General features: G+C 38.5%; 1 protein-coding gene and 1 long non-coding RNA gene across 9 annotated transcripts in view; one reads left to right on the top strand and one right to left on the bottom strand.

Annotated features, from left to right (window-relative positions):
- Positions 1-13,179, top strand: part of HEATR5A (HEAT repeat containing 5A) — a 121,256-nt gene extending 108,077 nt beyond the window's left edge. For 6 of the 8 annotated variants that reach the window (XM_058738744.1, XM_058738742.1, XM_058738743.1 and 3 more), the window contains 3 exons: positions 197-351; positions 11,166-11,379; positions 11,700-13,179. In XM_058738744.1, the coding sequence (XP_058594727.1) occupies positions 197-351; positions 11,166-11,379; positions 11,700-12,007 (677 nt within the window). In that variant the 3' untranslated portion in view covers positions 12,008-13,179. The remainder of the gene's footprint in view (positions 1-196; positions 352-11,165; positions 11,380-11,699) is intronic. The other 2 variants (XM_058738745.1, XM_058738741.1) reach the window with 1 other exon arrangement.
- Positions 11,846-14,283, bottom strand: part of LOC131517065 (uncharacterized) — a 71,022-nt gene continuing 68,584 nt past the window's right edge. The window contains exon 3 of the long non-coding RNA XR_009264364.1: positions 11,846-11,963. This is a non-coding gene — a long non-coding RNA (uncharacterized LOC131517065). The remainder of the gene's footprint in view (positions 11,964-14,283) is intronic.

Here is a 14,283-nt window from a genome sequence, read left to right as displayed (position 1 = left end):
ACTTACAATGCACATTTTGAAACCTATGACATTTTCCAGGATTCTTAAAATCATTCCATCAGTGTTTGTCTGTAACTGTTGTGTACACAAAAGAAATTGTTGGCTGTCAAACTAGATGCATCTTCACAGATATATAGAACAATAAATATGTCAATTGTCAATGTTGGGATGTTTCTGATAGATCATTTCTCTTTAGTAGATGGAACACATCAAGAACTTGATGAAATCAGTCTCCTTACTGCTATCACAGTATTTATTTTGTCTACCAGTCCAGAAGTTACTACCATCCCATGCCTTCAGAAACGTTGTATTGAGAAATTTAAGGCTACTCTTGAGATAAAAGATCCTGTGGTAAGTCTCTTTAGTAGAAAGATGTTTGTAATAGGAATATATTTAGGCTTTTGCAGAACTTTCTTTGTGATTTTGTTGGCTCCAACAAGAAGTACCAGGCTAATTTTTTTTATTTGTAGGTGTGGAGTAATTCCTTATTCTTGGGGTGACAAAGCCAAATAATAATGGTCTTATTATTTGCCCCAAGGATACAGTGTAGTTGGAGAAAGATAAAGGAAATGTTTTTTTTAAAAATTAATTTGAAATAGAGGCATCTTAAAGTTGATATATCTTTAGAAATTATAAGGGACATCTTACAAAGTAAGATACTTTGTAGCTTATTTTAGTGGATTTCCTAAAAAAGAAAGACTTCACATACCTTCAAGAACATGAAGTATTCTTTATATGAAGTATGAGACCCTCCCCAAAGCAGTACGCTCAAGTTAATCTCATTCTTTTATGACCCCTTCATTTGCTACATTAACTTCCTATTCCTTTATGCACTGCAAAATGAGTTTGTGGCACAAATTCATTGACTCCTGAAATACAAGAACCAAATTTTCTCTCAGGAAAAAATAATCATTCAAATACTGTCATAGTATTGGGTACCATTGGGTAAAGTATGATTTACATATTTGATGTATAGTCATCTTTTTTTATATAAGATTTTTTTAATGTTTATTCATTTTTGAGAGAGAAACAGAGCATGAGTGGGGGGAGGGGCAGAGAGAGAGGGAGACACAGAATCTGACTCCAGACTCCGAGCTGCCAGCACAGAGCCCAACATGGGGCTCAAAGTCACAGACTATGAGATCCCAACCTGAGCCAAAGTCAGTCATTTACCCAGCTGAGGCACCCAGGTACCCCAATGTATAGTCATCTTTTGTTCTGTCCTATTTGTTGCTCTCAGCTTCATAGGAGCTTTATGTTGCAGTCTCAAAGGGTGGTTCCGCTGTGTGATGACACAAAGTTAATATGGTCCAGACATGGTTCCTTAAAACTTTAAGATCATGCCATTTGAACATTTAGATATATGTGATTTTTACCTAGAACGTTTTCTGAAATCCCCAAAATAGTTGTCACATTTGTGTCTGTGTTTGGTTCTGTTTTTTTCTTATATCACAGAGGGGCATATGAGAAGGAAAATGGGAAGTAGAGAAGAGAAAAAAAAGTTAGCCACTCATAGTTATGCTATACTATGTAACCCATATGCCTCTTTTCTCACTCCAAACTGTCATAGCCCTTGTTAGCATGCAAATTTGAATGCCTGTGTTAAAAAAACAAAATTCAACTGAAGAAATAGTAAAGATCTTTATTGTTTTATTCAACATTTCATAAATTGGGCAGCATCCCATTTGGCAGATACAAAAGAGCTCTGAAGAGCCATACAAAATGAAAGACTTACAGACAGGAGGCAGTTAGGACAAGGAAGTTACTAGCAAAGTATGGATTGTTTCAGGCAAAGTCACCTTCCTTTGGGAGACAGCAGGGGTCTGTCAAGCAGATTACCTCACTAGTGCTGACCAGGTAATTCCAGATTGACTGTAACTAAGTTAAGTATTAAGTCTTGGTTTGGTCACATGAGCTTTAGCACAAGTGACTCCATTTTGGGCCTGTTGTCTCCTTTTTTTTTAACAATCTTCCCCCTTTTGATCATACTCTCAACTTAACTGAGAGACGGGATCCAAGTTGAAAGCATTAGCAGCCCTCCCAGCTACCACTGAAGTTCTTGCAGGGTTTGCTGATCCTCTGTGTGGTATTCACAAGTCACAACTTCAGGTTCACATTTTTTAAGTTGGCCATTCTTTGTGTTCCTTTTCCGATATTTTGCACATCATTTGCATGGTGGTTAGCAGCTATGAGCATGCATTTAAAACCTTTGAGGAAAAACAGGACCAGGAAGATTTTTTTTTTTTTTTGATGTTTATTTATTGGGGGAGAGAGAGTGCGAGCTGAGGAGGGGCAAAAAAGAGAAGGAGAGAGAGAGACAGACAGACAGAGAGAGAGAGAGAGAGAGAGAGAGAGAGAGAGAGAGAGAATTCCAAGCAGGCTCCATGCTGTCAGCACAGAGCCTGACGTGGGGCTTAATCTCACAAATCATGACATCATGACCTGAGTCAAAATCAAGAGTCAGACACTTAACCAATTGAGCCACCCATGAGCCCCCAGGGAGATTATTATAATGATTACTATCAGCAGGATATTTCCCAGCATCTGGAGTGCACTTTGCAGCCACAGTCCCCAAGACCCAAACCAATTAAAATCCATTAAATCAAAGAAGACCCCATTGCAGGAGTCAGTTTCTTAAGTTGTGTGGCTTGTTCACAAATCTTATGTAGCTGAGTTTCAACTTCCCCAGAAGCATAGTCATGGTACAGCAAGTGGTATTGACCACAACACAGATACCTTGTTCAGCTAAAAAATAATAAAGGGCTATCCTATTATCAAGAACGACCTTCTTCTGAATTATTACTGCCTCCTTGTAGGTCTAACTCAGCGTTGTAAATTCCGGGGAGTTGAGCAGTGAGGTGTCTCAGCTTGCTTATAAATAATCATATAGCCTAAGAGACATTTCCTAGGTATTGCCAGCCATCTAGACATTTGCAGGCCCAAGGAGAATGATAACCACCACAGACCAAGATAAATCATATTGGGAGCATAAACCACTCTCACCAAGGTGGCACTATTAATGGCTTCATTTGCAGGGATTATTGCATTTTCTGTATAAGCCAGGGGTCACTTAGGTTTTCCATAAATCTAGTTTGAAATAAAGAGTTGTTCTAAATGCCTTGCACAGATGAGTACTGTTGGTGAGATCTTTTCATAATTGGGGGCATATGTGATTTAGGTAATCATAAGAACATGGGTATAAATATACTACAGTTTGCATAGGCATTTGTGTCTAATTGGGCGAGTATAGTGATAATCAGAGAAGAGTAAAAACAAGGCAGTGGATGTTCTGGCCATAAAGTCAGACTCAGTAAGTAACTTCTAAGGAGATCTATTGTAGTTTATTAAGAATGGCCTGGGAGGTACAGATGATGGCATTATCTTTCCCCAGACTAGTACCAAAGTAAAGGAAGAAAGAGAAGAGAGAATTTCATGTTTAGTTATAGTGAGAAGTCTTGATCTGACATCTTGAATAGAAGCAATCTACCTTGATGTCTGCTACTTCTCTTCCTAGTCAATTTGATTTCAAGGTCTCTAGTATTTGCACAGGACCAGATGTCCATGGGAACCGTCTTAAGTTGTGAAATACACACCCAAAGTTCAACATCTTGTAATCTGCATTGGCATCAGTTGTTGGTAGGGTGTTTTCCATGAGTCCCACATTTGCAAAAGCATCAGAGTAAAACAGTAATTGTACATGATAGAAGACTTAAAAATGTCCATGGTTAAAGCTCTGATGACAGTTCATTATAATGCAGCTGACATGAAAATTGGTTATGACACACAATATTTTAAGGTAATAATGGGAATTATGACTAATAACATAATATTGGGACATGTCAGATTTCCAGGAGTTTCATTTTTTCTGTAACATTTATAACCTATACCTACATAAATACAACATAAAGAAGACTTAGTATTATTTCCTTTTGAGAATGCTTCCCACATAATTTAATATCAAATAGCCTAATCAGTTTAACAGCTTTGTTTTTATAAGGAGCAAGAACACTTCTTTTGTGATTTTCTAGGAGTCATATGAAAAATCCCGGAGTTGGTTCCAAGTCAAAAGATTTCATTTAGGGGCGCCTGGGTGGCTCAGTCGGTTAAGCGTCCGACTTCAGCTCGGGTCACGATCTCACTGTCCGTGAGTTCGAGCCCCGTGTCGGGCTCTGGGCTGATGGCTCAGAGCCTGGAGCCTGCTTCCAGTTCTGTGTCTGCCTCTCTCTTTGCCCCTCCCCCGTTCATGCTCTGTCTCTCTCTGTCTCAAAAATAAATAAACGTTAAAAAAAAAAATTAAAAAAAAAAAAAGATTTCATTTAGAATTAGATTTTGGAGAAGTTTACTAATAATATCAAAAGGTTTTAAAATATTTGGTCAAATAGTAGGACTATAGGTCACTGGGAAACATTACTTGGTTATCCATTTAACCAGAAAGACAGTTAAAGATTTCACAGGCAATACAGAAAGTTACATACTTGTCTTAAAACAAAACAAAACAAAACAAAACAAAACAAAAAAAACTTAGTTCTTTTACTAGGAAAGATTGTTTTCTTAAGGAATCAAACACTTGATGGGGCGCCTGGGTGGCTCAGTCGGTTAAGCATCTGACGTCGGCTCAGGTCATGATCTCGAGGTTCGTGAGTTCAAGCCCCGCGTCAGGCTCTGTGCTGATGGCTCAGAGCGTGAAGCCTGTTTCAGATTCTGTGTCTTCCTCTCTCTCTGACCCTCCCCCGTTCATGCTCTGTCTCTCTCTGTCTCAAAAATAAATAAATGTTAAAAAAATTTTTTCAAAAAAAAGGAATCAGAGACTTGATAAAGAAAATATGAAACACGGAATTATTTTGATAAAATAAAGAATCTTTGTTTTCTAGGCAGATTATTTTAAAAGCCAAAGAAAAACCTTTATAATCTCTTATCAAGAGCAGACCAGTAATCCAAGAAAACTGTGTCCTTTTAATAGAGAGAAAACCAAATTCTAATTTTGTACCAGTGTATTTTTAATATTAAAGCTCATTTCCTTTTTTTATTTAAACAAACTTATTCCAATCTTAGGCAGCTTGACCATGCGTAAAATTCCTTTCCCAAGATCCCTTATCACAAATTTTCTACAACTTTATTTTGTACCTTTGGATTTTATTCTCTGATTTTCCTCTTTCCCATTCTGAAATCACCAGCCTCACTTTAGGACAGAATTACTTTCTCTTCCCTCAACAAAATTGCATCTGCATATCTCATGGTTTCTTTTACTGAAAACCCACATCCTACTTTCCTAGTATACAAAGATGATTCTATTATTGATCGATGCATCACAGCCACTAACTCAGGAAACAAATGGGTAAGCCCTGTGAGCTGCCTCAGCAAACTGCTCCATTCCTGGGAATCCCAAGGCAGTTGGACACATTGAAAGCATAGCTCCTGTCTGGGTTTGCCAACACTGTTCCCAAACTCAGATAAACTAGTTGCAAGAGAAGCCAATCACTCAAGAGACAGCGGTTTGGAAAAGAGGCAGAACTTTATTTTGGGTGCTGGCAGCCAGGGGAGGTGGCTCAAGCCTTAACAACTACCTCTCTGCCAACAAAATGGACACCTGGAGTTTTATAGGGGAAGAATGGGGAGATACATGCAGGAGGGCAGGCAGCACAGGATCATGGGTGGTGGTTGGTATATGTTCAGCATATGATCGTGGGCAGGGAAGGGACTGAAATGTGGTCTTCTAGGCATGCAGTTGCTATCAGGGCTTTTCTGGCCTGGCAATCGTGTTCAGATCATTGCAAAATGTCTCTCATCAATGCATCAAGAAAATACAAAAAGAAATAAGAACAATGGGTTTCAGTTAGCATATGAGTTAAGCAGTCTTGTCTATTTCTGGTCTTAACTATTGGGGTCTATAGAGGGCTTGCTGACAATTATTTCTAGTAGTTTAATTACATATATTAAAATTTTGAACCCTCGGAAACCTTAATTTTTAATGGAAAACTAAGTGAATAACTATGAACTGTTACACCAACATTCTTCAGATTGACAAATTTATGAATACATTTTGTAATTTCTCAAAAGATACTCTTCCTCATAGTAAATTTTTCCATGGAGAACCAAACATTTGGATTTTTTTAAATGTTTATTTTCTCATTTTGAGAGAGCACAAGCAGGGAAGAAGCAGAGGGATAGGGAGAGGGAGAGAATCCCAAGCAGGCTCCGTGCTGCCAGTGCAGAGCCCAGTGCAGGGCTCAAACCCACAAACCATGAGATCATGACCCGAGTCGAAACCAAGAGTCAGATGCTTAACCGACTGAGCCGCTCAGGTGCCCTGGGAACCAAACATGTTTATTAATAGACCCACCTATCTTAAGTTTCTTTGTAATAAGCCAAAAATAGATGAAACTATGTTTAGTAATTGTTTCAGTTTTTTATTTTATTTGGAAATGATCTAGATATTCAGTGATATCTCTTTCAACTTATCTCAGTATAATTTTTAAGGTTTCAAGTTACCAAAAAGATTTTTATTTTTATTATTTAATATTTTTAATGTTTATTTTTGAGAGAGAGAGAGAGCGAGTTGGGGAGGAGCAGAGAGACAGAGAGAGACAGAATCTGAAGCAGGCTCCAAGCTGTCAGCACGGGGTCAACACGGGGCTGGAACTCACAAACTATGAGATCATGACCTGAGCTGAAGTCAGTCACTTAACCGACTGAGCCACCCAGGCGCCCCACCAAAAAGATTTTTAGAAACTATTTTTAAGTAGACTGATGTCAGCAGGCAAAGTCAGAGGACCCAAAGGGGTGCCACAGGGCCCGCAAAGAGGGTACTTGGCTTTGCGCATAATGGAAATAAAACACAAGCCTAAAGGAAGCAAGAGAATTTATTGAAGACAGAGCAGATACAAACCATCTGGGGAGACTCAGAAAGAAAAAGGAACATGACTCTCATCTTTGCTAGGAAGTCTGGAGTTTTACTGAGGATGGTAGTCTGGTGTATATGTCCTCTCAGGCATCCAGGAACTGGTCAAACAAGGACTGAGTGCTCAGGTGTCTTTAAGTTCCTTATGCCCTGGAGCCAGGGGTCCTGGCGTCAAGGTGTTTGGAATCAGTAATAGTGGAGAACTGATAGCCCTGCCTGGTCACTCCTTAAATGTTCCCTAGTAAACAGCTTTCATTTAAAATGTTAGCCATGAGTTGGGTATGATGATGCAAAACTCACTAGTTGATTAAAGAGCAGTTGGATCCAAGGGGCACCTGGGTGGCTCAGTCGGTTAAGCATTGGACTTCAGCTCAGGTTGTGATCTCTGCAGTTCATGGGTTCAAGACCCACATTGGGTTCTGTGCTGACAGCCTGGAGCCTGCTTCGGATTCCGTGTCTCCCCCTCCCCACCCCCCCTGCCACACATACACTCACCCTCTTGTGTTGCCTGTCTCTCTCTTCCTCTCTCTCAATAATAAATAAACATTTTTAAAAAATTTTTTAAAAAGAGCAGTTGGGTCCACATTGTGTTTCTGCCTGCTGAGATAATGTTATCTGCTCAAATGGCTAAAGTTTTCTTTACTAATATTTGTAGAAAAGACATTTAAGATTTGTCTTGACAGATAATCTTATGGAAGCTGTGGACTAGATTTGTGGCATGGGATTTTCTATAGCAGCTTATATATTTTTTTTAAGTTTTTATTTAAATTCCAGTATAGTTAACATACAATGTTATATTAGTTTCAGGTGAAAGGTATAGCAACTCGAATCTTACTCAGTGCTCCCATGATAAGTGCAGTCCTTAATCCCCCTCATTTATTTTGCCCTTCCCCCACCCACCTTACCTCTGGTAACCATCAGTTTGTTCTCTAGACTTAAGAGTTGGTTTCTTTTATTTTGCCCTTTGCTTGTATTTCGTAAATTCACATGAGTGAAATCATATTTGTCTTTCTCTAACTTGTTTTGCTCAGCATAATACTCTCTAGCTCCATCCACATCATTGCAGATAGCAAGATTTCATTTTTTTGATGGCTAATATTCCATTGTATAGCAGTTTATATTTTTTAAAAGCCTTTCTCCCTTTTTATTCCTTCAGTCCTAGGAATTGGGGATGGTCTAGGTAACAGTTCCCAAAGAATACCTGGTAAACTATTTACATCTCAAAGGCACTGCAAAGAATGCAAGTTCTTCCAGAAAGGACTTTTGTTCCCTTTGGCCTGAATTTTTACAATACTTATAAAAGGGAAGGTTTTTAGATTGATAAAAAGGATGGGTAGATTTTGAATTGTTTCTGGAGCCTCATTTCTAGTTTTGCAAAGGTTTGTAAAGTAAGGATGGTTGCTTTTAATTCCTCAAAGAATTGATTTGCAACTTAAAAGACTTCATAGCTTGACCCACCTGTGCAGCCACATTATCTTCAGTTTGCTCTCTTATATCTGGAAGATATTCAAAGAGATGGAAATCAAAAGATGCCTGTGTTTTAGAGTTGTGTGTTTTTGGAATGTTTTAGTGGGCACATAGTTTCATTTTAGCTTAGGGAAGGAATCCTTAAATGTTCTCATTAGGCTCTGAAAATCAGCTTCCGGTTTGGCCAACTTCTAACCATAGAGTTACTTTTATAAAAAGTTATTTCAAATACTATGTAAGGTTTTAGCTAGGACAAATAGTAAATATTCCTGGCCATATCGAACAACCCCTTGAATTCAAAAGGCATCCTCAAAGAGGGTGCAAAAGATGTTTTATATTCCTCTCTCTCCTGGTTACTACAGAGATCTGGGAGAGTGGATTCTGGTAAGGATTATCCTCCTTAGTTGGCTTCTACCAGTTTGGCCAGGATCCCGTGTGCAGGCCGTGAATGGGATTTACCTAGACAGTGTAGCTCCAGTATCTACCAGGATGTGGTGAGGTTTCCATCAATTTTAATTTTGTTTGACAATTTTCCTTGTCTATTTAAAGAATAACATAGCAGTGTACCAGAAATTCCCTCAGAATCTCGTCAGCTCTGGGAGGGGCCCATATGGGGACATTCAAATCAGTATTCAAGGATTTGCACAAAACTGTTAAGAACAATCTTTTTTCCAGTATCTCAGTTAATTAATTAGAAACGAGACCTCAATTTCTGTGCCAGGGTTTTGATCACGGGCACCCAGGGGGCTGCAGTGCAGGAAGTGTTGTTTTACATACCTTTTGTGTCTTTAATTTTTATTTGCTTTTTGCAATGAAACTTTCAGTGAAGCTATTTTGGAATCTTGAAGCCTTCTGGAAGCTTCTGCATAACAGTTAAAATTGGTATCCCATCCTTTTTGAATTTGGGAACCCTTGCTTTTAAGTGCATGTCTTACATAAATAACCTTGTCTAATTGGCACTTTCTCCATAATGGCCATTGTAATTCTAGGTTGCCTTTGGTAAGATTTTGCCATTTTTGTAGGTCTTTATGGCTACAGAGACAATAGTTGTTAGACATAAGCAGGTGTGCCAGAGGTGCAGTGCTTAACTTTTTGGAATTTAAGGATCCCATTTCTTTGAAGTCTTTGGGTCTCTCGGAGCCAAACTAATACCTATGAAGGATGTGCTGCTGAATTGGGGATTGTGTGGTGTTTTACAGTGTACTTTGCTGCAAAGAAATTTTCTTGAGGTTGGTGGGTAACCTGTGTCTGTCTAACCCACTCCATGATCAGTTTATCCTACACAGGAGTCTTAGAGTCACGTAGCAAACACTCTGACACTTTTATGTACTCCACCTGTGCCTACCAATTTTGCAGTTTTTTGGCTTCCTAGATTTCCATCTGCAGTAGCCTTTACTTCATGTGCACATTAACACACCAGGAGTAACAAAACTGATGTTACTGCGGACTGGCCAGTAGAAGCCCTTGTGTGCACCACCAGCAATTCCCAGTGTGGAAATGAGGGCTGGGGAAGGAGCGGAACCAGAAGACCCCAACAAAGGGTGACTGTAGACCGAACCACCAGTCCAACCTGTGTTTCTCCTTGTCCCTGAAACCTTCAGAAGTTTCCTTGGCACCACATTGCCCCAAATCTGTCAAGAAACAAAATTCAACTCAGTAAATTTTTTCAAATGTTAATTTATTTTTGGGAGAGAGCATGAGCAGGGGAGGTACAGAAAAAGAGGGGGACAGAGGATGCGAAGCGGGCACCACACAGAGAACAGAGAGCCCAGTGTGGGGCTCGAACCCACAAACTGTGAGATGATGACCTGAGCCAAAGTTGGATGGTTAACTGAGCCACCCAGGTGCCCCTCAGTTGAGTAAATTTTAAAGATCTTACTGGCTTTATTCAACGATTCATGAAATGAATCCAAATTGAAAAGAGCTTTGAAGAGCTGGACAAAATCAAAGATTTCTAGACAGAATGGGGAGGGATGCGGAAGTTAATAGCAAAGAGTGGATTGTTTTAGGCAAAGCCACCTTCCTTGGGTGAGGGTGATATCCGGGGTCTGTCAGGCAGATTACTTCACTAGTGCTGACCAGGTAATTATGGATTGACTGGTTTAAGATTCCAATACTGGGAGAGGTTGAAACTATAATTAAGTTAGGCACTGAGTCTTGGTTTGGTGACATGGGACTTCTCCCAGGTGACTCCGTTTTGGGCCTGTTGTCCCACTTATAATACCTGTTAGCACTTGGACTTCCAAAATTAAAGATAAATTAAGAAATAAATTTTGGGGCAACTGGGTGGCTCAGTCGGTGAGCATCCAACTTCGGCTCAGGTCATCATCTCGCGGTTCGTGAGTTCGAGCCCCGTGTCAGGCTCTGTGCTGACAGCTCAGAACCTAGAGCCTGCTTTGGATTTTGTGTCTCCCTCTCGCTCTACTCCTCCCCCACTCACACTCTGTCTCTCTCTCAAAAATAAACCAACATTAAAAAAATAATTAAAAAAAAAAAGAAATTTCAATGGGAGTGCTGATTTCGACTCAGGCTCTGCACTGACAGCACAGGGCCTGCTTGGGATTCTCTCTCCCTCCCTCTCTGCCTCTCCCCCACTCATCTGCATGGGCTCTTTCGCCTCTCAAAATAAATACATAAACTTAAGAAATTTAAACGCCTTTTTTAAGAGATTTATCTAAAAAAGTTTTTAATTCACAGTTTTTAATTCTCTTTTTATAAAAATTACATTACAATCTGCATGTTAATATAAACGTAAATTTATATTTACAGTTTATATTATTTTTGTCTCTTCCCTGATTAGGTACAAATCAAGACCTATCAGCTCCTACTTTCTATTTTCCAATATCCAAATCCAGCTGTTTCCTACCCATATATTTACTCTTTAGTATCCTCGATTGTGGAAAAATTGCAAGAAATAGACCAGAGAAAGCCAGAAGACACTACTGAGCTTCAGATCTTTCAAGAAGGCATAAAGGTCTTGGAAGCACTTGTAGCCATTGCTGAAGAACAGCACCGTAAGTGTCATCACTAAATTCATACTAAATAAAAACCTGTCCCAAATCAGAAACTTAATGTTATTTTAAATGTAAAACATTCTGTTGGTCACTTAACATTATTTTTCCACATTAAAGGTCAGTGGTTAATTCCCAGTATTGATATTATTGACCCAGTATTGATATTATTGAGTGTTAATTTGAGAGATTAGAAGGATTTTTCTTCCCCCTTCAGTGGGGAAAAACGTGTACAGATCAACAGATCAAGTGAGTTTACAACTTTGTATAACGAACATTTACACCCTTCAACCCAGAACTTATATCATTTATTTACTTGCCAGGTTCTCAGCTGGTGGCCTGTCTTCTGCCCATCCTCATTTCCTTCCTTTTGGATGATAATACTCTGGGATCAGCAACTTCCATAATGAAAAGTTTACATGACTTTGCTTTGCAACATCTCATGCAGATTGGGCCTCAGTATTCTTCAGTTTTTAAAAATGTAATGGCTTCTTCTCCAGCCCTGAAAGCCCGCCTTGAGGCTGCTATCAAGGGCAATCAGGAAAGTGTCAAAGTCAAGATACCAACATCTAAACATACCAAGAACCCTGGAAAGAATGCAAGCATCCAATTAAAGACCAATTTCCTCTGATTTTTTTTTTTTGTTTTAATAGTAAACACCTTAATAAAATAGTTGATTACTTCTCTTTGGGGACAAAAGTGACATTTTAGACACAAGTGCACTTGGAGGTCTGGTTGATTGTCTTAAATAGCTGTGACTTTTCAAAGTAATGTCAAACTTAACATTTTTTGTGGGTTTTTTGTTTTTCAGTTTAGTAAAACCACAGAGCTCTCACCAGGAATTTCAAGAAAGTGCTAAAAAATTGAACGTACTAAACAGCCCACTGCTTTAAAAATGAGATGATTTTCTTCTGACAGTCCATACATATTATGGTATACTTAATATTTTGACAGATACAGATTAGACTCTAGTATAAATTATCTGCATTTATAGTGTATCCCAATTGCTGATTGAAAATTCTGCCTTATTCAGTAATTATATTAAACTTTCTTGAATTTCTCAAACAACATAAATGATTGGAAAACTATTTAGGAAACTTGGTTTAGAATTATACAATATGTAGTAGTACAAGTTAACTACAGCCCTACAGTGTAACTTAAGATCTGGTGTCTATAAATATCATGGCTTTTCATCACCTTTTGGTTTGGCTTATACTGGGTTCAAGAAATGGAAATTTTACTTATTTTTAATACAATAGGGCATCTCCACTTAATTTCTCAGAGGATTTTCTGTTGCCTCTCTTCCTGACAATTTTGTTCATTTTCATTTATGACAGACATTCATATCAATGAGTTTAATATAGATTCACATCTATATTTAGGTCAACTATGGGTTTATGTAAAACAACAAATTTAGATCATCAACAAATGCAAGTATGTTTTTTTATGAAACATATTTTAATATAGAAAAAAACCTAAAGATAGAGTCATATTGGTTGAAAAAATATTTTTTAACTCTTGATGATCATTGACTCTCCTTCCACTTCAGTGTTATATGTATGAATCAAGCACTATGTCACAACATAGCATTTCCCTGTTAAAAGTTACAAACTGGAGTGATAGGGGCATGTTCAGAATTGAGAAAAAATACTTTGAGTCAAGAAAGAACAATGTGATGTACTCTATTTTATTATGTTTGTATATAAATACTCTTGTAAATTGTTCAGAATGAAAACACTTGACAAAATCTAACACTACAATCAGTTTTTTAATTTACATAAATAAAGCTAATTTTCTTTATCATTCTTGTATTTGAGATTATTTTGCCTACAAAAGATGACTGATTCATCTCACAGATTCCAGAAAATCAATTCTCTGGAGCAAATAATATACCTTCTCTGAAACTTGATATTTTTATTAGAGGAGCCCTTTCTTTGAAGCATTCTTAGCAATGGTTTGGATTCTCTATCTTCCTAATTGTGCAAATTTGAGTATACACTTACTGTTTCCTTCACCTGAATGCCCTTCTCTCTGTTGTATCTGGCAGATTCCCATTCCTTCTAGGCTTGGTTTAAATGCCACTTCTCCTTGTTAACTATCCTTAACACTTCTTAGCCCCGTCTTACACCAAGCAGATTTAACCACTTCCTCGCCTGTGTTCCTATAATATTTTACATGTTCTTCTGTGCATGGAACATCGCATTGCATTTTAATATCTCCCTTTTAGACCACCTTCTCAAGGGAGGAATTGTGTTTTGTAATTGCCTTTGTGGCATCAAGTAGATACTTAATCACTGTTGAACTGTACTGATACAAGATGGATTTCAGCTCAGAAATCTACTTCTTTGTCAAGGCAAATGCTAGACTGGGTTGTTCTCAGGATACAACTCACTAATTTGATTTTTGAGTTCTTTTGTCTGTTTCATTTAGTTCTTTTTTTTTTTTTTATGTTTACTTATTTAGAGAAAGAGAGCATGAGTGAGGAAGGGGCAGAGAGAGAGGGGACAGGATCTTCAGCAGAGCACAGAGCCTGATGCAGAGCTCAGACTCAGAAACTGTGACATCATGACCTGAGCCAAAGTGGGATGGTTAATCAACTGAGCCACCCTGGCATCCCATTTAGTTTGTTCTTAAAGATTAAGATTTCCTAGCAATACCTATCAAAATAACACCACCATTCTTCACAGAGCTAGAACAAACAGTTCTAAAATTTGTATGGAACCACAAAAGATGCAGAATAGCCAGAGTAATGTTGAAAAAGAAAACCAGGGGTGCCTGGGTGGCGCAGTTGGTTGAGCATCTGACTTCGGCTCAGGTCATGATCTCACTGCTCGTGAGTTCAAGACCCGCGTCGGGCTCTGTGCTGACAGTTCAGAGCCTGGAGCCTGCTTCCGATTCTGTGTCTCC

Source organism: Neofelis nebulosa, chromosome 7 (genome assembly GCF_028018385.1).
Source record: "Neofelis nebulosa isolate mNeoNeb1 chromosome 7, mNeoNeb1.pri, whole genome shotgun sequence".
Lineage (NCBI taxonomy): Eukaryota > Metazoa > Chordata > Mammalia > Carnivora > Felidae > Neofelis > Neofelis nebulosa.
This window is presented reverse-complemented; position numbering and strand designations above follow the sequence as displayed.